The sequence below is a fragment of the Stegodyphus dumicola genome, chromosome 12, assembly GCF_044657685.1.
Source record: "Stegodyphus dumicola isolate Sdum_Otavi_A_Nest chromosome 12, ASM4465768v1".
NCBI lineage: Eukaryota > Metazoa > Arthropoda > Arachnida > Araneae > Eresidae > Stegodyphus > Stegodyphus dumicola.
In genome coordinates this window covers 6,349,349-6,373,749 of record NC_140779.1, presented here as the reverse complement: position 1 = coordinate 6,373,749, position 24,401 = coordinate 6,349,349, and the positions used below count along the sequence as shown (strand labels likewise).

The following is a 24,401-nucleotide window of genomic DNA, read 5'->3' as shown; positions in this document are numbered from 1 at the left end:
GTACCGCATGTCGACAATCACAGACATACTCTGGTGTAGGTCGAAAAGAGAGGAGTATATGTACACGCTGTCAATGCAAAAGGAATTGTTCCACAAATAAATGTAGTTGTAAAAGCAAGGGCCTCTTGCGCAATTCGAAGTGTCATAATAGTTTAAGTTGTTGCAATAAATAAGATTTGAATCACATAATTTAGTAAGTTTTTAACTTGTATTATTTTCCTTTCTCATTTTGAATGAACTGTGTGTTTTAAGTTCTTTTGTTCTTAAGTCTCAAGTGCGTTTTTTCGCGACTTAATTATGAAGAAAAAAATATAATATTCTTATATGTTCAACATTCACCATTAGTACATGGTGAATGTCGACATTTACCGGTGTAAGTCAGAAATAAGAGTATTTGGAAAATATTTCGGACATACACCAAGTGACTATGTGAACCGGAACGATATTCACCGGTGAAAGTCGACATTCTCCAGATTTCGGTGTTTCACAGTATCATTTCTATAAGGCCCGAGTATAGAAAAAATATAGAAATTCTATGCTAAATATTTAGAACGATTAAATTTGATCGGAAACCCATGCACTCAATTAGAGAAATAAATAAAATAAAATAAGCTTTCGGGTACAAAACTTCAAAGGTTTCTACAATAAATACTATACTACTTTAAATTTTTATGTGAGGTTTGTATGAAAAGTTTCTAATCAGTTAAGTGTTTTCGTAACGAAGTCGGTCTAAGAAAGGTATCGGTATTCATGGTAGTATGCGATCTGTAGCTTTATTTAATCAGTTAATGTTTCATAGGTGCCTCTACTGAAACGCTATATATAAATATGGAAATGAAAATGATTCCATTAATTAAGTTATTAACTCATTAAAGTTTTAATTTCATTAAATTTAAAGGTTAAAGTTACTTAGAAGGGACGAGTTGGAAATTTCGCTGTTCTTTTCCCCAGAAAGTTCGCCAAAGCGGCAATCTTTACTGTAACTCGACGAACATTATCAGTATATTGAAAAAAACGGTACTATTCGGTTTCGGGGGGGGGCCGTAATAAAATTGCAGAGAAAATGTACGCGCAAAAGCGCCAAATCTAGCAAACGCGCCCATTTAACAGCGCGCCAAATCTAGCGTACGGGCTAATTTCAGATTGCGTAAGTTTATATAGTTCTATATTTCTTAAGACGCCATTGAAATACTAGTTTAATTTTTAAATCCTTTTTTGATTTTAAATCCTTTTTTGATATTCTATGGATTTAACAATTTGGGAATTGCCCATGACGAAAACTCGGCAATAGAATTTTGGGTAAAGTGCAGAATTATCCACTGCTTGACACGTTTTTAAGGGGCTGGCTGCATGGGTGTTTTCGTGGTTTTCCCCATGTGTAACGTGTATACGAGCCAGTCCTACACGAAGGCACCTCTCCCCCTTAGGCAGATAGCCCTCTTGTGCTTTGCCTTAATTAAATACGCCACACCACGACACGTTTTTAAGAATTGCACATACTCGGTATCCATGTGCACATCGACCTATTTTCACTTTAAAAAAAATCCTAGAATTGCACAAAAATGGCACTGCGCACACCTTTGACTTTATCTATGTACACATCGACCTATTTTCACTTAAAAAATAAAAGAAAATTGACAAAAATCCAATTGTTTTTACCCTTGTAAAAAGCGGCTGGCGAACAAATAAGTGAGCGATTCTGCACTTTACCAAGAATATTTTCAAAGAAAAGGCATCATTCATTATAGAAAATTAGGTTTGAACAACCAGAGAGATGAAATTATCCTTTAGCGATAAGTCGGTAGCGAAATAGCGATGCAGGCATCCATTCAGTTATGTTTAGCAATTTTCATATAAATTATAATAATGATCTGAAATAGTTATTTACTCTTATGCTTCCATTCAATCATGTTTAGCCATTTTTCATATAAATTATAATAATAAAAATGTATTATATGAAATTAACCTTTCATCTAAATTAAAGCATCAATCTTAAATAGTTATTTACTATTACACTTCCTTTCTTGCCGCAATTATTTTTGGCAGCATTGGCATCAACAAAAGTTTGGCGATTTTTTATGCCCTCGAAACCGAATAGTACCAAAAAAAACTTTAACACTACGATTTAAAATATAAAAATAATGATGAAAAATACTATTTAAAATTAATAAAACAAACCAAATGTAAAATGCAAAAATAATGTATTAAACATTATACATAATGTATATGATGCATTATTTTTATTTTCCCCGTACATACAGCGACTTGTTTTGCCTTAAGAAAACAGAGAATTGCGCAAATTCGACACATATTTACGTGCATTATTGTTTTCGCTCCACGCACACAGCGATATGAAAGATAGTTTCATGATTCAATAACAATAGCTTCACAAAATAAAATTTTAAAAAAAGTCTGTAAAGTCTTAGATTTTAAATTACGTCCAAAGAGCCTTTTTTTTTTTTTTTTTTTTTTAAATGTTTTGTGTTTTACTTTTATTTATTAAATATCATGTTCTTCTCACTTAGAACATAAAATTCAGTTCAACAGCAATGTCGCAAAATAATTTTAAAAGGAGCGTATCTTTGGAATTTCGGATACACAGTCTCGAGCGCTAGAGACAAAAATGTTTTTTCTGTACAGCTTTGCCATCGCTCGATTTGAAATCCTTGAGTTTGTGAATCAAAAATTCGTTAAAGTTTTACAAAATATGAAATCGATGATAAAACAAATTCCAAATTTCAAATTTGGGCTTCCAGATGCCTATATTCGCATTAGGATTACGTCATTCAAAATTGGATGGCTCTAGGTACCGTTGTTTTATCCCAATGCGAGAAACATTCATACGTTTATACAGATTCTTCATTATTTAATTGCTTCAAATATAATACAGGCCGGTAGTATTTGGCAGCAATGATTTGAAAAGTGATACAGCCTTTCAAAGTTTTCAATGCAAAATCGCAAAACGAAAACAATAGTCCTTCAGGGACAAAGCCTCTCTAGAGTAATAAAAAACTTCAACACTTTTCATATTTGAATGCGTGGTAAAATGACGCCAAAAAGAAATGAGAAATAAATAAAATCGGTAGATCGCATACAAATGATTGCCAAATTATCCATCCTCACGTGATCAAAATTGCCCAAGCTAGCACCAATTTCAATTTTGGCAGACCGTATTTAAGAATTCCTAAAAACAGTCATACGATTGTTAAATTTTTCAGATGCATATTTTTGATAGCTACGTTTTATGTAATAAAAGATTAATATAGAAACACGGGCTTCAAATTCCCACTTGTAGAAACACTTAAGTTTACAAATTTATATATACTTATTATACTTGAAATCCTTCATCGAAGGGAGATATATATAGTAGGTGCAATACTTAGTTGAAACATCCTGTGCATTTTATGTATTAGGTACTCAGAATGTTTTCTGAATTTGCTTGTTCTTTTCATGAATAGGAAGTTGTGTGAATGTGTGTATAGATTTAAATGTGTGGTAAAATGAACGATCTTGTCACTCAGACGGTATAATGGTTAGGGGAGCCTACCGCGGTACCAAAGGGCTCGGGTTCGAATCCCGGAGAAAATATGGATTTTTCTAAATGTAAAGTGTCCATGTGATATGGGAGGCTCTAAATATGGCGTAATGGCAAACCACACATTGAGTTGATCAATGTTAAACGAATTTCGCTTACTGCGCATGCCCAGAATAGAATTTGGTGCAATTTTAAAAGAAGATAAATACGGTATATGGTTGATATTAAGATGAATCAGCTGAATGCTTATTTATTATACTTATGAGGAATAAAAGCAATTGAATATTTACCATACGTCCATTCGTATATAGTTTAACATATTAAAGAATAAATCCAGTTTAAATTACTGAATTAAAGTCAAGTAACTGATATTAAATGTAATGTTTATGAACAAAATAAACCAAAATGAAATGAAACAGAAACACATGCAATGATTATATCTCGATATAATCACAATGTGATTATATCTCGAGTATTAATAATTATTGTAACCATACACAAATTTCAGTAGTATTGCAACTGTAAACAGTAAACCCAAACATGACTAACTTGTGTAGGGCTGCTTCTTCTGCTTAGTTGCTAGTATATCCTCTCACTCCAACGGTACACCATCGAGCATGCGCAGTAAGCGAAATTCGTTAACACTGATCAATTCAATGTGCGGTTTGCCATTACGCCTAAATATGCGGCGAGCCGAAAGTCCTCTCGTGTAGCTTGTGGAAGGGGAGAGGGGTGGGAGTCCCCCCGGATCACCCTCCGGTTTGCTCTCCCTCAAAATTGAAGTTGAAAATAGAAGTTCAACTTCTCTTTGCAGTGGACTTTGGCAACCATTCTTCCATGTAATATGGACACGACAACAAGAACAAATGAACGATCTAGAAAATTTCCAACTTTTCTACCTCATTTATATTTTTTGAAATGAAGGGGATTCTTACAAGAAGTAAAGTACACTTATGCCAATGCATCTAAATAAACACTGAACTACTTTTACTCAGCATGAAATTTCTATCGGAATCTTTCTTAATGGTAAATTTTAATGGAACTTTATCACGAAAACAAATTAGCTTAACTAATTTAGATTATGACAAGGCTCGGAGGTATGTCTGCTTTAAAAAAGCAAGAAAAACTGTCTTATACCCATGTTACAGATGGGGAAATTAGAAAAGCACCCATGTAATTAACCTTTCGCTGGGATTTCAACTCTGGTGTAACTTCCAGGGTTCAAAGATTTTTATCGCTCGGTCGCTAGTGGGCTCCATTCACACAAGTATTTTACATATAGAAAATTATGAAGAAAGAATTTGATATCTCTTTCAAAGTCTCAGAAAGGACCCTTAAAAATCTGATGATCATCACAAATCCTTGTACTCCTTGTACCTTGTTCTCTTTTTAGCATTTTAATTACATTTATTTTACTAATATTTTTGTATAAGAGCATATCTTCATACTTTCAGGATTTCTATGTTTAAAACTAATACGTTACATTTTAGTTAGGCATTAGTTTGTTCATTGTTCCTTATGAGTTTTCTCCATCTTTTCTACATCCCTTTGTGGTGTAACGGTAGCACACTCGACGCGTATTCGAGAGGTCCAGGTTCGAGTCTCCGCGAGAGCCTTGAACATTCTCCAGAATCAAAATAACCAATAACTCTACATCCCCCCTTTTTTTTTTTTTTTTTTTTTTCGGCCCACCAGCGGCCGAGCGGTAAAATCGCTGAACACTGGTAGTTCGGTCCGAGGTTCGAATCCCGCGAACGGGCTGGCTGCATGGGCGTTTTCGTGGTTTTCCCCATGTGTAACGTGTATACGAGCCAGTTTCCCTTAGAAAGTCCTCCACGAAAGGCATCCCTCCCCTTAGGCAGATAGCCCTAGTGTGCTTTGCCGTATTCTCAATACACCAACACCACCTTTTTCTCTTTCTATTTCTAACATAATTTTGTTTCTCATTATGAAAAATTTTAGCTGTGCAAAATTTTAGTTCTACAATAAGTCTAAACTCTTTCAAGTCATTATATAACTTTCTTTCATTTCCTAGGTTGTAGTAATATTGTGTTATACTTTTATCTAAGATGAAACTGTTTTTAATTTCAAAAATACAATCAAGGTATAAATTGGTAACTTTCTCCCTTATTCGATATTAAAATTTTAAAAAAGCTATCTCACGGTTAACAGTTTCGAAAAGGGTTATAATAATTAAATCGGTTATAACAAACAGACAGATCTATTTAGAAGATCTTCTTTCTAAAACCAAACCATTTTTTAAATGGAAAAACTAATCACAGTTATTATTTTGTGAATAACTGTTACTTTTACGAATAAATATGCTTCTTATTTAAGTGCAATTTAAAAATGTTATAAATTAATGTCATAAAATTGCATCAATGATGTGCAGCTTAATTCTGAAGATGTATATTATTTATGTCGTTATTTAAATTTTGCTTTATACCACTACCATTTATTATGCTTTGATAAACTACTGAAGATCGCGTGTTTGTGTTTAAGCCGGTAATATGTGCTTGACATATGTGTAATTTTCCACAACAAAAGCTGAATTATTTCGCTGATTAAAAAATCTGATACTTCCGTATACGGCTTATTAAATTATACGCATTTTCTGCTGCATTTCATTTAAATTTATTTCCACGAACAATCAGAGATATATTTTTCATTCAATTAATTCAGTTTTCATTTCGCGACAATGCAAAAATACATGAAAACTCAAAACACTTCATTAAAAATTAGAAAATAAAGAAAAATACAAAATACAATTTACAATTAAAACAGCTTAAAAAAACTTTTACAATTAAAATTGAATTTATCTCTTACGTCGTGTCATGTGTAAATTTGTAAGTTTATTTTATTTTGTGTTGTGTTGTTGTAATTTTTTTTTTTAACTTATCTCTGTAAACCTTGTGTAATATGTGGTGCACAAGAAATTTTAAATTTTAAATTAAAAAATTTTTAAATTGGGAGTTTCTATGCAAAAATAAGCAATCCGGACAGCGGGCAATAAGACAGATTTTTCGGTGCACAGAACTGAAAGTTTACGTGTGGTCCAACTCTGAAGAAAAGACATTAAAGGATTGAATTCACTATTCTGCTAAGTTTCAAATGTCTTTCAATGTTCAGTACGGCTGTTCCGTCAGGCTTATTCGCACTTAAGCAACTTTTAAATTGCTGATAATTCTACAACTACTGCATGCATATTAACTAAAGCCATAAAAACCTTAACCGGAACATTAAAAACAACATAATTCAATGAATTTTAAAGAAAAATTCACAATTTATCAACATATAAGAATAAAGAAAACTGAGCTCACTGAGCCGAGAAACAGAGTATATAATAAATAATATATATATATACAGTGGCTCCCAAAAGTGTTCGTACACTTTTGATTTTCATTGAAATAGGGCTCTATCCATTAATTAAAAGTAAACTTTCTGAATGAGATTTTAATAATAAGATCTATAATCTATTCGTAACAATATTACATGAAATATTTTTAAAATATAGCGAAACTTTATTTTTAAGAAATTAATAATCAAAACATGACAAACATTTTATCTCGCAAAAGTCTTCGTACACTTCAAAAAAATCTCGACATATTAGTAAATATTTTAAATGTTAGTAAATAAGGATATCGTTTAGCATCCACAACAGCTTTTAAACGTCTGGGAATAGATTTTGCTAGTTTTTTTTGTAATTTCTGAATCAATGTTCATCCATTCTTCTATCATGGCTGTTTTGAGTTCGCTTTTCGTTTTGATGTCGTGTTTCCGTACTCTAACCTCCAGTTCTTTCCAAATGTGTTCTATCGGGTTTAAATCTGACGACTGAGGTGGTGTTTTCAAAACCTGTGGACAATTATAGAGACACTACAGGAGAACATTGAGAGCCCTATGCTTAGGATCGTTATCATGATTAAAAATAGAGTTGTTTCCAATACCCATATTTTGGGCTGATAATTTTAAATTTTCTCTTAAAATATTTAGATAAAGAGAATGGCTCATTATGCCATCAATAAATACCAAATTACCTAGTCCTGATGCTGCCATGCTCCCACACACAAGAACACCTCCACCGCCATGCTTAACTGTTTCAACTAAGTTCTTCTCATTTTTTTTCCTCCATACCATTCGACCATCGGAATCAAAAATATTAAATTTCTTTTCGTCAGCAAATAGGACATTATTCCAGTACGTTTTGGGTGTATTTATCATTGATTTTGCGAATGAAAGCCTAAGCTTTCTGTTTTTCTCGCTAAAAAAAATTTTTTTACGGGCAGAACGCCAATGTGATCTAGCTTCTCTGAGAACTCGTCGAACAGTTTGTAGGGTTTATATTTATTTTAACTAACATTTATTTTAAGTTTAAACTATCTTTCCTGTCAAGCCTTACTTTCCCCTGGAATTGCCAATGCCAGAGTATGTAAATTTTAGTAGAACGCGCAAGGATTCGAATTGTCAGCGGAAGTAATCTGAGTTAAATAGAAGGGAAACGAGTTCGAAAGTGTGCTTTCTTGCTTCACGAGCGTGGAGGTGCCTAGTTAGAAATTGAAGAACCACGCGTTTCGGCCTGTGTGCTTGCCTCAGTAGATAGCTAAATCTTTCAACGTAATACTCAGAAGTTTGCTGAATTATCAGCGGTATCTTAGAACGCGGTGAGGTTAGTTACGTTTAGAGAGCCTCGTAGTTAGTCACTTGTTATTATTTTTTTTTTAGTTTCTTATTTTTATTTTACCGCCGGGTCGGCGTAGTTTGTGAGCGTCAAGAGCACGCATTTGTAATTTCTAAAGTTGAATAAAAAGGGATTTAAACCCTTCTCAAGACTTTGTCTACTTTCCAGTTCTTAGCAGTCACCACTATTGTTGCGTGCAGGTTGGAAGCGCGCAACATTACAAGTTTAAAGTGAAATTGAAGTAGAAAACTTTTCATTAAATTCTGCGAAAACTTTTAAAGCATTCAAACGTTGGTTTATCACATATTTTCTAATAATAAATCTCTCATCACGTTTAGTTAACTTTCTCGGTCGACCTTTTCTTACCTTATTTTCAATCCGATTTTCTTCTTTAAAGCGTTTTATCACATACTGCACCGTAGAATAGGATAAATTAACTAATTTATCGATATTTTGAATTGATTTACCACTACTATGGTGAAAAATTATAAATTTTTGAATGCTGTTTGTAATTTCTTTACGACTGCGACCCATTTTTCAATAATAAATAGAATAGTATGAAGTAAACAATAAAAAATTAAAGCAAACGATTTTTTAAATGCCACCACAATGCAAAAATTAAAAAAAAAAGCGGCAAACTATAATTCTAATTTTGATTTTATCTAAAAATATTTCAGTGTACGAAGACTTTTGTGAGATAAAATGTTTATCATTTTTTGATTATTAATTTCTTAAAAATAAAGTTTCGCTATATTTTAAAAATATTTCATGCAATTTTGTTTCGAATAGATTATAGATCTTATTATTAAAATCTCATTCAGAAAGTTTACTTTTAATTAATAGATAGAGCCCTAGTTCAATGAACGCCTAGTTCTAAATGTACGAACACGTTTGGGAGCCACTGTATATATGGTGCGGGCGATTGCTACCAAAAAGGGAGGTGCATAACTACCAGTCCTACATACAAAATTTCATCGTTCTGAGGCTGCTCGTTTTTGAGTTATGCAAGATACATACCTACGTATGTACGAACGTACAGATGTCACGAAAAAATTCTCTTCTGAATTTATTTTAAAGCCATCTTTTAATCCGTTTCGGAAACCGAGATCTCTGTTTTGTCCGTACATACAAATGTCACACAAAAACGTCGTTTAGATGGATATCAGAATGGTCAAAATGGATATTTCGCTTAATTATGATACCCGAAATTGTTCGCGATTACAATACTTCCTTTACTTCGTACAGGAAAGTAAAAAATGGTGTCATTTCCCACTGTTTTTAACCGCAGAGAATAAGCTTATACACTGACTACCAATAAGTATTTCGACACCTATGTAAATGACGATATCTGCGGTCCTAAGGTACGTCACAGATTCCGCCGGTATATATCGTGTAGGAAACAGCATCGGCTTTAGCCGCATGCAAGATGCCTCGCAGTTTAGAGCTCTCTGATTTCGAGGTAAGGTACCCGATAAGGTATAATTATCGGGTATCACAAATGTGGCCAATCCATAAGGGACTCATCCGCGAGGAGTTTCAACAGACATCCGGGAGTATTGTTTCAATGAATACTATCCGTAAGGAAGCACATCTGCTTGGTTTTCATGGTCGCGCTGCTGCCCTTAAACACAAAATCCAACCGCGCTGTCGAAACGCGATCACAAAGTCCAACCACGCTGCTCGGTTAAGGTGGTGCAAAGCACATCGAATGCATTGTGCCAACAGTCAAGTTCGGAGGTGGAATTATGGTCTGGGGGTGTTTCTCCTGGTATGGGCGGGGACCCTTGGTCCCCATTCATGGTAAGCTCAACTCCGATGCCTACTGCACTATTTTGGTTGACAATGGGCTTTCTACGTTGTGGCAGTTTTACGGGTTGGACCCCTGTTACTTTCAGGACGAAAATGCCAGTTGTCATGTTTCGACGTTAACCAAGGCTTAGTATGGTGCCAATGGAGTTCATCGAATGGACTGGCCTGCCCAGAGTCCAGACCTGAACCCTATCGAGAACCTCTGGGACGAGTTGCATCGCTGAATTCAGGGGTGCACTACCCGTGCAAAATCGAGGAAGAAACTTTTATGTCTTCTCCAAGCCAAGTGGAAGAAAATACCACTACCTGTCATACAAAGACTTGTGGAAATTATGCCTCGGAGGGTCCACGCTGTAATTACCTCTCGTGGAGGCTCTACCAACTATTGATTTTGAATAAAGTTAGTTTTTCTTTTCTATCACAGGTGTCCAAATACTTATTGGTACTCAGTGTATAAGCATGTTCCCACTGTTGTTGATGAGCTGCCGCGTTAAGTTACGAATATACTTTTTATCTAATTAATTTAGAAATCTAAGAAGTGGCTGTATCCTGAGCTAATCTACAAAGGTCATTTCCAAACAGAAAGCCAAATGTTTTATACAATTTTACATATGATATTTAAGATTCTACTCTGCAACAGAAAATAGAATGTTTGCAGTATAGGATAAAGCAGTGTTTACTTGAATTTGTTTATCTCAACCATCAATATTTGACCCGAATAGTGGATTATTCTATTTATGGTGCACTTCTTTCTATCAATCATTTGTCGAAGCTCGTAACATCTCAAAATAAACGATCAAAGAAAAGTCATTAAAGTCAATTTAAGCAGATGTTACTATTCAACTAGTTCAATTATAGACAGCAGATGCTCATCACCATGAAACTGGGAAGTCGTAAATGTCTCACATGCGGAGACAATTCTTTTCTTGCCCGCTATTAAGGAAATAAGATCTGCAAGCGGAAGCAGCAAAGCTCTTTGCATTGTCTCTGATCTATGGACGAAGGGAAGACCCTCAAAATAACTCTCCCTCCGGATATACACAACATTGACCAACATCGGAAACGAAGGGAGGTGGCAGGAGAAGTCTGCAAGAGCATTGAATTTCTCAAATCAATGGGTAGCATATGATCTGTTTGAAATATTACAGGAATAAATCTTTAAATTAAAGATCTTAGAATTTATTTTATTAAAAATGTCTGCGCATCTAATGTGAACAGAATGAATAAAAGTCTAAAATGGGAATTTGGTGAATGAATTATTTAATAAAGAGAAGGGAATTATTTCGGATAAAGCGCATTATTAAATCCAATTTAAGAATGGTATCAACATTTTTTGTTCCTTTCTATAGCGCAATATTTTTCCGCTAGCTTAAGTTTCGAGAATACTAAGCTTCAAAAACTTTTCCTGTTCGGACTCAAAGCGTAACATGTGATATTGTATGAAATACTTCAGGATTTCTAAAATAAAGCATCCAAAAATTTTGTTCACATAGAAAAGCTTGTACATTACAGAATCATAAATTAAGACAAAAAAAGAAAAAGAAACAATTTTAATTTAAACCTTTGACGGACTCTTACGAAGAACATACACCATACGGAACACGCCTTTTTGAATCCATCTCTAAGTCATGAAGGCACAAAACGTACCGAGAGCAACAAACGAAAACAAAATAAATAAATAAAATAAAATAAAATCTGAGGGCCTTTTCGTTGAGCCAAAATATACAAAACACAATAAATATCTTACCTTGACGATATTGTTACGTTTCTTGTATTGATATGCTATTTTTAAGTAGAATTGTTTCATTTCCCCGTGCACGCGACTTATTTGAAGAGAAGTCTACGCCGAAAAAAATGAAAAATACAGGAGCATGAGCGTTTAATAAACACATATCTCGTAATTGTACGCTTTTGCTTTTAGGTAAAAATCGAGAAAATACTAGAATGGGCAAATGCTTGATTTAAAAAGCTTATAAAAGGAGGAAAACCTCTCAATTAGTTAGTTGTTTTATGAGTTTCGTTTAGGGTTGGGTTATTCAATTATGGCAAAGCACACGAGGGCTATCTGCCTAAAGGGAGGGATGCCATCGTGGAAGACTTTCTAAGGGAAGCTGGCTCGTATACACGTTACACATGAGGACGCTCATGCAGCCAGCCCGTTCGCAGGATTCAAACCTCAGACCGAACTACCAGTCTTCAGCGTCTTTACCGCTCGGCCGCTGGTGGGTTTGAGTTTCGTTTAGAAAACTGCTGTTGTTTACTGTAGCGAATTCGCGGTGAAATCGGATTAGCTTTCTCTACGTTTCTCTGTTTCTGCTGAACGTTTTTAGTAGTTTAAAAGATAACTACTGTCAGATATTGGAGTATTGTACGAATATCTGAGGAACTTCAAGCATTGTGTTTCATTTCTTGTGATAATAATAAATTTTATTCACTTTTCATCGGACTTCAGCATTCAATTCATAACGAACCCGTACGCGCGCAACAATATAAATTACTTCCTTGTAAAGGAAGCATTGTAATCGCGAAAAATTCTGGGTATCATATTTCAACGAAAATATACATTTTCACTGCTATCGAATGCAATTTAACAATGTTTTTGCATGGCATCTGTACGTAAGGACAGAATAAAGGACTGTTTTTGCCGAAACGAGTTGCAAAAAAAAAAATTTTAAATGGATTCAGAAGAGATTTTTTTGTGACGTCTGTACGTAGGTACGTATATACGTACCTCGCATAACTCAAAAACGAGTAGCTCCAGAGCGTTGAAATTTTATATATAGGGCTGCTATAACATGCAGTTGTGCACCTCCCTTTTTGGTTGCAATCGGCAGCGCCAAAAGTATATAAATATCTATACCCACTCTGTTACTCGGCTCGGTGTGTTTTATTCTCATATATTGATACATCGCTTGAAAAATGAACTTTTGCTTTAAAAATGAATGAGTTATGTTGTTCTTATCTTCCGGTTAAGGTTTTTATGTTATTTTAGTTAATCTGCATGCAATAGTCATAAAATTATCAACAATTTAAAAGTAGTTTAAGTGCGGCTAAGCCTAATTTTATACCATAGCAGCCATATTGTTTACATTATGGAATAGTGCAACAGGAACAACTTAGCAGAATAGTGAATTAAGTCAGTTCAACACTTTCAATGTCTTTTTGCCGAGTGGGACCAAAAGTAAACTTTCGGTACACCGAAAAATCTGCCTTGTTACCCGTTGGGCGAATTATTAGTTTTTGTGTAGAAATTCTACTTTAATTGCAAAAAATATTTTTTTAATTGTTTGAACTGTATTTAGTGTTTTATTTTTTTTTTATATATATATATATATATATATTTCAATTTTTAATGAAGGTATTTTGAGGTTTTATGCCCTTTTCCCTTACCTCGAAGTGAGTACTGAATTAATGGAATAAAAAAAAACCTATCTCTAATGAAATTCTAGGAAGTCATGCGGTGTATATATCAGATTTTTTTATCATGTACTCAATATAAATTCGAAAGGGGTAAAACAAATTACAGATTTCATGCAAGCGGAAACAAATTTAAGAACTTACTCTTCTAGGCCTAAGTATTAGCATAAAAATAATCAAAAGTCACATACGATTCACCTGAATTTCTAAATTTCGAGCTGACGTCATTAATAAATTCATCCGTTCGCACTAAATTGTTCCAAATGATGCGGCTGTTATTGCGATATGGTACTAAAGCATTAGATTACAACAACTGATATCCATAATCCTTTGAGATTAGAAGCTGTAGGTGTCCATGGGTGTGTCAGGACATTATAATGAATCTTCTGACAGACATGGGAGGAATAGAAATGGTTGTTGATTACTAACTAGTCCATGACCTTTTGGGGTAATTGGATATTAAAGCAAATTCTACATGTGTATGAAAATAGCGTTAGATGGAAATTTTCAGATAGCAATTTTGGTAGGATAATTAAAGAAATACATAATTTTTTTAAAAAATTAACTAATGTAGAAAATTCTGCAAGCAGGCTTGTTTGAATTACATTAAGGGGGCTCATACACCTTAAACCCCTTATGATCTTCGAATATGTGACTGTTGCAAGAATTGGGATATTTTAGTTATTTTAAAAGCAATGACTTCCAACATTTTACAGCTGACTACATAATATAGCTGCTTTGAAAACTAGTAACCAGAAAGTTTGTGTTGCCACAAATATTTTTGTAATTTAATCCGCTTTGTGACAAAATGTTTCGTCATGTTTCCACCTTACGCGCATGATATTTAAAAAATGGCTAATGGTACATACTTGAAATTTGATGATCTTTATATGGGCACTATTTTCTAACTGAACTCAAAATTTGATTAATATTTTAATATTAAAAAACTTTATGCACGAAAACCTTACAGTTTTTTTAATAAAATGCATTTCATAAACTCAACTCCAAATAAAATAAAAGTTTAACGTGAAACTTAGAATTTTGGGTTCACAGTAGTTTCCAAATGTTATAAAAGCTATATATTAAATATGGAGTTAAATTATGCAACAGAATGTTTTAAACTGTGCGCGCAAGATGTAAACATGGCGAAAACTTTTATCCTAAAGCGGATTAAATTATAAAAATATTTGTGGCAACACGAACTTTCCGATTACAATTTCAGAAAGCAGCTATATTATGCAGTCACGTGTAAAAAGTTGGAAGAACTTGCTTTTAAAATAAATAAGTTATCTCAATTCTTGCAACAGTCACATATTCGAAGATCTTAATGGGTTTTAAAGTGTATGAGTCCCCTTAATCAACCACAGTTGTTTTAAAAAACTGGTAAGTTAGAGAATCTGCAGATCAAAATTTTAATATTTCCAGCTTCAGTGCAATTTTACTAGTTTAAAAAATTTTAATAGTAAAAACCCGATCAATTGAAAGCCAGTAGTTCAACACGCCCAAATACTTATACCCAATATACGTACAGGTGTCTCTCTTATCAACGATCATATTAAAACTAATAAAAGGAATTTGAAAGATTTCAGATTTTACATCATGCCCAAAACGGCGTTTTTTTTTTTTAAAGTTTCATTTATTAAATATCATGTTCTTCGCACTTAAACCATAAGATCAGCAAATTTCAACAGCAAAATAATTCTAAACTTAGCATATCTTTAGAATTTCCGATACGCAGTCTCACGCGCTGGAGATAAAAATGTTTTTCTGTACAACGTCACCATTTCTCGCTTTGAAACCCTTGAGTTTGTTTATCAAAAATTCGTTATAGATTTACAGAATATGAAATCGATAATAAAACAAATTCAAAACTTCAAATTTGGGCTTGCAGATGCCTATATTCGCAGTAGTATTACGTTATTCAAAACTGGATGGCTCTAGGCACCGTTGTTTTATCACAATGCGAGAAACATACATACATTTATGCAAGATTCTTCATTACTTAATTTCTTCAAATATAATACAGGGTGGTAATATTTGGTGGCAACAGTTTGAAAGTTTATACAGCCATTTACAGTGTCTCAACGCAAAATCGCAAAACGAAAACAATAGTCCCTCAAGGACAAAGCCCCTTTGAACTAATAAATAATAACACTAACATTTTTGTATGGTTTCAAAGTTGCAGTAACTAGCATGTACTTTTATTTTTAAGAATCAAAATTGTAACATAATTTCAAGTGGAAAATGATAAGTTTGGCAAAATTGATCCGTAAATCATAATTGAAAAAAACTGGCTTTGTCATTTTGTCCGCATTAGGTTCAACTTACAAATGCCAGCAAATATTTTCACGCATGAAATTTATCTTAAGTAAAAACAGGAGCAGCTTACTACCGAAAATTCAGTTCGTCTTAAGACGACTAACTATGAGCCAGATATGTGAGTAAGTTGATGTCACAAGTTCAGCATCATAGTACAAGCCAGTTTCCTTAGAAAGTCCTCCACGAAGGCATCCCTTCCTTCCGCGTAGTGTCCTTAGGTCGTAACACGTAAATAATAATAATAAATAAATAAATAATAAGTTAAACATCAGAGTAGCTCCTGATTTCGAAGAGAAAAATAAAAGGTCATTCAGTTATGCTTATTTTTATAATAATTAGCATTATAATTTTAATTTTTATCTTTGAAAGGTATTGTAATTATTATTTCTACAAAATTTATGTTTAAGACCGTTCTAAAATGAAAATAGCACTGGCCCGAAAAGCCTTCTTAATATTCAGATTTTAATCGATTTTGACCCACAGTCAAAAAGAGGTTGCAGTCACCTACCATAAATTCTGATTTGCCTAAGCTTTACTGCAGAGTTGTAATAATAAACATCCTCCGTTCCATAAACATTAACGTTCTATAATCCATAGACGTTATATAAACACATATGAGCTAACAATGACTGCCTCAATAATCTGAATAAGAACTAGTTTTTCCGAGTTACATATTCTTAAATATTAAATATCTTTGAAAAATTGCTTTTATTTTTTAATTTTCTCTCCTTTTGTTAAAAAAAAAACAAAAAAAACTTGAATTTCATTTGCATGTAACAACATTGGTACTTTTATGGCATTTTCAAGACATTCATTTATGTGTTAATTTAGTTCATCAGGAACATACCAGTGTTCTGACCTAACTACCAGTGTTCAGCGATTTTGCCGCTCTGCCAACTAGCGGCAGAGCGATAAAAGTCGATAAAGATAGAGGTAAGAAACCCGCAAACAGGTTGGCTGCATGGGCGTTTTCGTGATGTTTCCCATACGTTACGTGTATATGAGCCATTTTCCTTTAGAAAGTCATCCACGAAGGCATCCTTCCCCTTAGGCAGATACCCCTCGAGGCTTCGCCGTAATCACATAGACGAAAACCAAAAACCAAACCTTCACTTCATCGTCTAAAATCTGTGAAACTTCTTCTAACTACAACTTACCCAAACATGAAGTGACTAGTATTATTTATAGACTCAGGGAATAATTTAATAATGGTATTCAACGTCATAAGTACCATCATCATTCCGTAAGGATGCGGAAGATCTAATTACTGTGTCTTAAGTTCCATTGTATTGCTTTTCTAGCTTTTTTAAAATTTGAAATTGTGTTTATCCTTTTAAAATGCATAAGGTATAAGATTTAATACTAAAAATATAGGTGATATATCTTAATTTTGCGCTTTTGAAGAAATCTGCTTTTCAAGTTAGAAGTTTTCGAATGCTTGAGGGAGTAGCAGGGAAAGATGGGTGGATGCACATTGGGCATCATTTAACTAGAATATACTTGCTGTAGTCAAAGACCATCTGAGAGAAATATTTTCTTGTGTATTTCTTTTTTAAATTTTTATTCAAAACTAAAATATTTCCCCCAAAAATAATTAGATGTTGAAGCGTAAATATATTTACATCGAGATCTGAGCATATCTTTCATATCTGTTTTCTCCCAACAGATGGCAGCACTAATCAAATATATGCATGGCATCTAAATACGTTACAACTCTTTTTTTTTTTTTTTTTTTTGAATAGCCTCACTCACGATGGTCGCATGTTACTAAACGCATGCTCTACTAAAATTAGCATAGAGTAAACAAATACATTATTCACATAAAAGAAAAATACAGTTTAATGAATAAACAAATGAGAAAATTTGCACTATGCTCCGCATCACCTTTAACAGTGCACTTATCTCTCTCTCATATGAGTACGTAATCTGAGTCTCTTAATGAGTACGTAAATTAAGGGATCCTGACACTTCGAGACAAGATATAGCAATAAAAATGTACTATAAGTATAGTATATAGTAATATGTAACATTTCAAGCGAGAACGAAACAAAAAAATCTTATAAAGAACAAGTAAGCAATTAACCATAAGTCTGAATCGAAACTGCCTTTGAGGCTGTTTTACTTTATCGCGTTAATGTCCGTTTCCAGTGGCTCGCAAACTCTTATTTTTATACACCGGCTATTTCTTTAACTTACGAAAAAGTTTTTGTGTCACTTACGAAAAAGTTTTAACAAAAAAGTTTTTGTGTCGAGGTAAACCAAGAATCGTGAATCAGGAGGTACACCGCGCAAAAAAAAAAAAAAAAAAAAAAAAAAGGAACCGTTCTATATCTTTCGTTCTACTGGGCCGATTGACAAAATTCAAATTGCGTTTTTCATCTCTCGAAAGCGAGACTTAGGATATATATTAGATTTTTATATCGCATTGTTCTAACATAGGTATTTTGACACAAAACTCGAACATTTTCTGAAATAACATACCAATTTTTTCCTCACGCCGATTCTACTGCTCAAATTACGCCCAGATATTAAATTTTGTAAAATTTGGTGCGAAATTTACCGAGAAATTCAAAAATTTATGTTGGGACAATTTTTTCAGTTTTTGCCAAGAATAATTCCCTTGGCGAACTTCTTAATATGTGGCAACCCATTTTCCTTCCCCTTCCATTATGCCGTAGCGGAAAAAAAGGCACCTCATTCCTATACTTTTACATTGTGCATCAGCGGAAAAAAAGCTACATCGTTTCTACTTCCAAGAAATTTTCACAAAGTGTCTAAACCACGTTTGATGTTTTATCGCTTTCAATAAGAATACCAAATTTCGCACCAATATATCTTATTTTCGGAAATTTTGAATAGAAAACTGTAATTTTTTGCAGAATGCTTAGAAATACGTCTACTTTGAGACGATATTAAAAATTTTATAAATTATGATTCAAAACGTTTTTTGTAAAATTTATAAAAATTATTTCAAAATACAAATTTAAAAAATAAATCATAAAAATGGGTGAATTTTATTTGGAATGAAACTAAATTTTGAAATGTGAAAGGAAAAATCAAATAAGTTTAATAAAAAAAGAAAGATTAATAAATATTGTACCAAACTCAATTAACATGGAGGAGCTAAAATTTTGAGAGCTAATTTTTTAAAAAACTACTCGTGCGATTTTTACGAAACTGTGTAGTTTGGCGTAATTTGACTCGTAGAAACGAAATATGGAAAAACGTTGGTATGTTATTTCAGTCCGATTTTGTGTCAAAATACCTATGTTAGAAGGATGCTATATATAAATCTAATACATATTCTACGTCGCACTTTCGAGACATGGAAAAAGCAAGTTGAATTTCGTCAATCGGCCCAATCAACGGGAGATATACAACTGTCCCCCTTCCCCCCCCCACTTTGTACATGAACATTATTGCGTTTAAACTACAAATTATTTCAAAAATTGTGAAAAAAAAACGTAGTTCATTTATAAAAAAAAGAATTCCAAATGTTCGAACTTCCATACGCCAAAACAGAAAGGAGTAGGTTGGTGTATAGTGTTTTGAGAATATGGCAAAGCACACTAGGGCTATCTGCCTAAGGGGATTGATGCCTTCGTGGAGGACTTTCTAAGGGAAACTCGCTCGTATACACGTTACACATGGGGAAAACCACGAAAACGCCCATGCAGCCAGCCCGTTCGCGAAATTCGAACCTCGAACCGAACTACCAGTGTTTAGCGACTTTACCGCTCGGCCGCTGGTGAGCCCAAAAAGGAGTAGGAAAGAAAACAACATGCTGGAGTTACCGAAATTACTACTTATTTAGAAAAGTTAACACTAATTTCAACATGTTTTCGACGTTTAGTTTTATTTATCGAAGTTCTACTGCATAAGAGAAATTAGAAGTAATATTAGTTCTTCATATTTTTAAATATTAGCTCATCATGTCTTTAAAGCGCATGTTTAAACACTGCCATTATTTTTTTTTTTCATCTGTATAATATTCTTCCTTTTCTTAGGATACTGTTTAGAAATGCTTGAAGGAAGTGAAATTTACAGTCTGCAGACTCAAAACCCAGTAGAGGAGGTAACTGAGCCTCAACTGTGTGGAAATGGAAAGGTGGATCTAGGAGAAGAATGTGACTGCGGAAGCGCAGACGATTGTGCTCGAAGATCAAGCTGTTGTGTTCCTCCAGGTTAGTTGATGATTAGCCTGTTAACTGCATACCTTAACTTTTGTTTCGCAAAGCAGCAAAAAAAAATCTCACAATTTAGTTTTTTAAGGTAATACAAAAAGTACACAATTATAGTCTAATTTTAAACTATTACCAGCTATCATAGACTGTTCACGATAAAATACAAAAATATATTTTGAATACAAGTCCCGGAAAGAATTACGCTCCTTAATTAACGGCGACATGCATCAGTTATAGAGACATTAGGTATTTATGGAAGCAGGCAGGAGAGATTGAAAAATTAGCAACGCCTTCGCCGGGAATCGAACCCCGGACCTCTGGAATACGCGCCGAGCGTGCAGACCACCACACCACGAAGAATGAAGGTGGGACAAATACCTTACATAATTCCCCCCTTTATAAAGGGCGACTGGTGTTTTTTAGGAGACTCAATCGCCAAATTCTGGGTGGGGAGAATCATCATCCACCACCCTTTTAGTTATAGAGACATTAGGTATTTATGGAAGCAGGCAATCTAATCTAATCTAAGAAAATAAGCCGTACCGCCAAAATTGGCACAACCGGCAATTTAAAAGAAACAAACTGAAAGATAACTGGATAAACACTACAACAGAATAAGGACTACTTATCCAAAAACTCATCCTCCGCTGGAGATGTGTCGGCGTCGCCAACGGGTCATCTCGACCTTCATTCAGAATAGAAACCACCTATTTCTTAACATAAAATGACTAAATTAAACTCAAGACAATTGCTAACCTAAACAAACAATTATAAAATACAAATATTGCCTAGCTTAACGAACAATAAGCATTTACAGTTTTCAGTAAATTATACATTGTATGTATACAAATTACATTATAATTTATGCAATTCAACTCAAAAATTTAAGCAATTAAACAAAAGGATCGAAATATACATAATTATTCAAATTGGTAATAATTTTTATAAGTCCTAATTTAGCTTTATTATTGCTATATAGATATTTTTCATTATTTATAGATATATTTCGAAAATATTCTCCTCTAATTTCCTTCGTTAAGGCACAGTCCCAAATGTAATGTCCATTAGATTCTCCAGATGCATCCTGACCACATCGGCAATGAATATCTTTCCCATGAAACCTTTTTAGATATTCTGGAAATTGGCCATGTCCTGTTATCAATTGATTTAGAAATCTATTGTAACTTAATCTTTGCTCTTTGACAACAGGAAATATTTTATAAACCTTTCGTCCAGTTTTGTCATAATGCCATCTTTGTTGCCATGTGTGGAGAATCTTGTCATGTAGTACACTCTTAATATAATTAAGAGATAAAGGAACCGTGATATCAATATCTGTATTATAGCATGCTTCCTTAGCAGCAGAATCTGCTGCTTCATTTCCATAAATATTCGAATGTCCTTTTATCCAATTTATATGTAATTTCATTTTTGAATTAATATTGTGAATATAATTTCTGACTTTATCTACTTTTGCAGATAAACATTTTCTAGAATTAAGAGAGCTCTAAGGATGCTCTGGGAATCTGTGAACACCGAAATCTCCCAATTTGTAATATATTTCTCATTTTCTTCCTCATTAGCCCATCTTATGGCGTATTCAAAGGCAATAAGTTCTGCATGAAAAATAGTTGAATTATTATTCAATCTTAATTTAGATTTATATACAAATTTATTATTTGCAAAAGCAACAAATGCTTCTCCAACATTTTTATAAATCACGGAGCCATCAGAGAATAATTCCAAACCAACACCAGTTGGAAGAAGTGTCTTCCAGGTAAGCTCTTTAAATTGTGCCGGATGAAAATGAAACTTTTCTAATTTTGGATCAATTTCTCTATTAGAAATCTTCAGGTCACAATAATCTATATTCTTCTTCATATGAACAGCTTTATAAATCAGCGTTTCAGCTTCAGCTACTAAGTCTATAGGCATAACCCCAGCTAAGACCTGTAGGCTGGTGGTAGAGACTGTTCTGTAGCATCCCGTAATGGGTAGCATTGCAACCCTCTGAATCTGTAGCAAATTATTTCTCACCCTTTCCGTTCCAGTCCACCAAACGGGTGAGCCATACAAGATTATTCGTTCAATTCCTCTATTGTATAACTCTTTTAAAATTCTTTTACTTTTAAAAGAATCCATACATAATAATCTATTCATCTTATTCATAATCTTAAAAATTTTTCTTTCAATTTAGTTAAATGTCGCAACCAACTTAAATTTGTATCCAAAATTATACCTAAGTATTTAAGTGTTTTTTCACTGCGGATTCTTTTTCCATTCCACGTCAATAAAGGTAATCTGATTAATTTTGAGCCTTTTGGAATTGTTATCATAGCCATTTTCTCTTGGCTAATATCCAGCTTATTTACTTTACACCAGTTATAAAGTTTATCTAGAGCATTCTTTGCTTTTTCTTCTATAATTAATCTATTACTTCCAGAAATCACCAACACAAAATCGTCAGCATAAGCCTGCAAAAATACATCCTTTTCAAATTTCAATTGTAAGGCAGTATCAGCCACCAGGTTCCAAAGTGTAGGGCCTAAAACAGAACCCTGAGGAGCACCTTTATTATAATATTTCTCAATATTTATATTATTTCTTCTGTAAATAATTTTCCTATTATTTAGATAACTATTAATAATACTGAAGAGGTTTTGAGGACATTTTAAATCTAGAAGTCTTGATTTGATGCTGGGCCACCATAAGCTATTAAAGGCATTGCTAATGTCGATTGCAATCAAAGTAGTATGTAAATTCTTCATCTTATTAATTCTTATAGTGTCAATAATATTATTAATTGCCAATATAGTATCTTTTCCTGGCGTAAATCCATATTGATTTGCATTTAGTAGATTATTGCTACCAAGAAAATAAACAAGCCTATTGTTAATCAATTTATCGAGAACTTTACCCAAAGTGGGTAATAAACAAATCGGCCTGTAAGAAGCCGCTTGCTCAGGAGGTTTATCTTGTTTTAAAAGCAAAACCAATTTGCCAATCTTCCATGTCTCAGGAAAATGTCCCCGTTGAAAACAAATATTAAATAGATCCAAAATGAATTTCCTATTTACATAATAAAGTTCTTTATAAATTTTCAAAGGAATGTTATCATGACCGGGAGCTTTATTCATTTTCATACTCTCCAGAGCAGCAGAAAGCTCACTGGCAGTAAACAAAACATCATTAAAAGACTCCAAACCAACTTTTATTTTCCTTCGGATATCCCGATGTTCACTTTCATCCTCCTCTTCTTTATCTTCCATGATTCATCTGCTTATCAGTGGCAATTTTAAAATGCGTGCCAAGCGGACTTTGCAGAGACAATTTATCCCATATTTTAATCCAGTGATTTTCCTTTGCAATTCTAATGTTCTTTCTATATATTGCAAGATGTTTACAATAAATTTTTTTATAATTTAATCTATCTTCGCCACAGGAATTCTGAAATCTTCTTTTAGAAGCTCGAACTTTTTTCCTTTCAGTATTTAATCCATTATTCCACCATGGAGAATAGTTTTTCTTTTTTCCTGTATCGTTATAATTAAACCGAACATTTTCACATATGTCACATATGATAGAATTAATTTCATGTAATTGAGATTCTATATCTTCATTGATTTCAATGCCAGAAAAATTTTCAAACATAAGCTCCTTTAGAGCAATCCAGTTCAATCTCTTCAACTTAATTTGGTTATTTTGTGTATCATCAATTATCACATTTCTAATCTCAAAATGAATATAATTATGATCACTAAGGCTAATTTTATCAGAAACTTGCCAATTACATATCTCAATGTCTTTAATCAATCTGGAAGCAGTAATATCAATCCATGAATTTCCCAATACTGAAGAGTATGTGGGAAAACTGTTTCTATTGTTGTTTACAACAAAGTTATTTTCAAGTAGAAATTCTGCTAATTTTTTTCCCCTTGAATCCATGTGGTTTTGGCCCCACAATGGATGTTTACAATTGACATCACCATTTATTACTAATGAAGTATTTTTAAATCTATCAAACAAAGAAGACAAACAACGTAAATGATCATCAATAGTTTCTGACGGGGAAAAATAGCATGTAATCAATCAATGTTTTTCCATCCACCAAAACAGCAACTATGTCTTTAGAAGCATAAATTTGTAAAATGGATAAATTTTCATTGAATACAAAGACACCAGATCTTATGTTCTCACCTTTATTATAATATGCTCTGGCACTTATTGGTAAACCATATATCTTTCCTTGATAAACATAAGGTTCTTGTATGCAGATCAGATCAGTATCACTTTCTGTAACCTCAACTCTCAATTGTTCTGTGGCCTTGATTGCATGATGTAAATTGATTTGACAAATTTTAATTGTATGAGATTTACAAGCCATAATCAATTTTTTTGGTCAATAAATCAACTTGTCTAATATAACAAGGACATTCTTTAAATGTATTTTCATGTTTAG

General features: G+C 33.4%; 1 protein-coding gene across 1 annotated transcript in view; it reads left to right on the top strand.

Moving 5' to 3' along the window:
• The window catches only part of LOC118186283 (disintegrin and metalloproteinase domain-containing protein 10 homolog), a 77,217-nt gene that overhangs the window by 31,186 nt on the left and 21,630 nt on the right, over window positions 1–24,401 (top strand). The window contains exon 4 of the mRNA XM_085827454.1: window positions 19,766–19,942. Coding sequence (XP_085683580.1) covers window positions 19,766–19,942 — 177 coding nt within the window. The remainder of the gene's footprint in view (window positions 1–19,765; window positions 19,943–24,401) is intronic.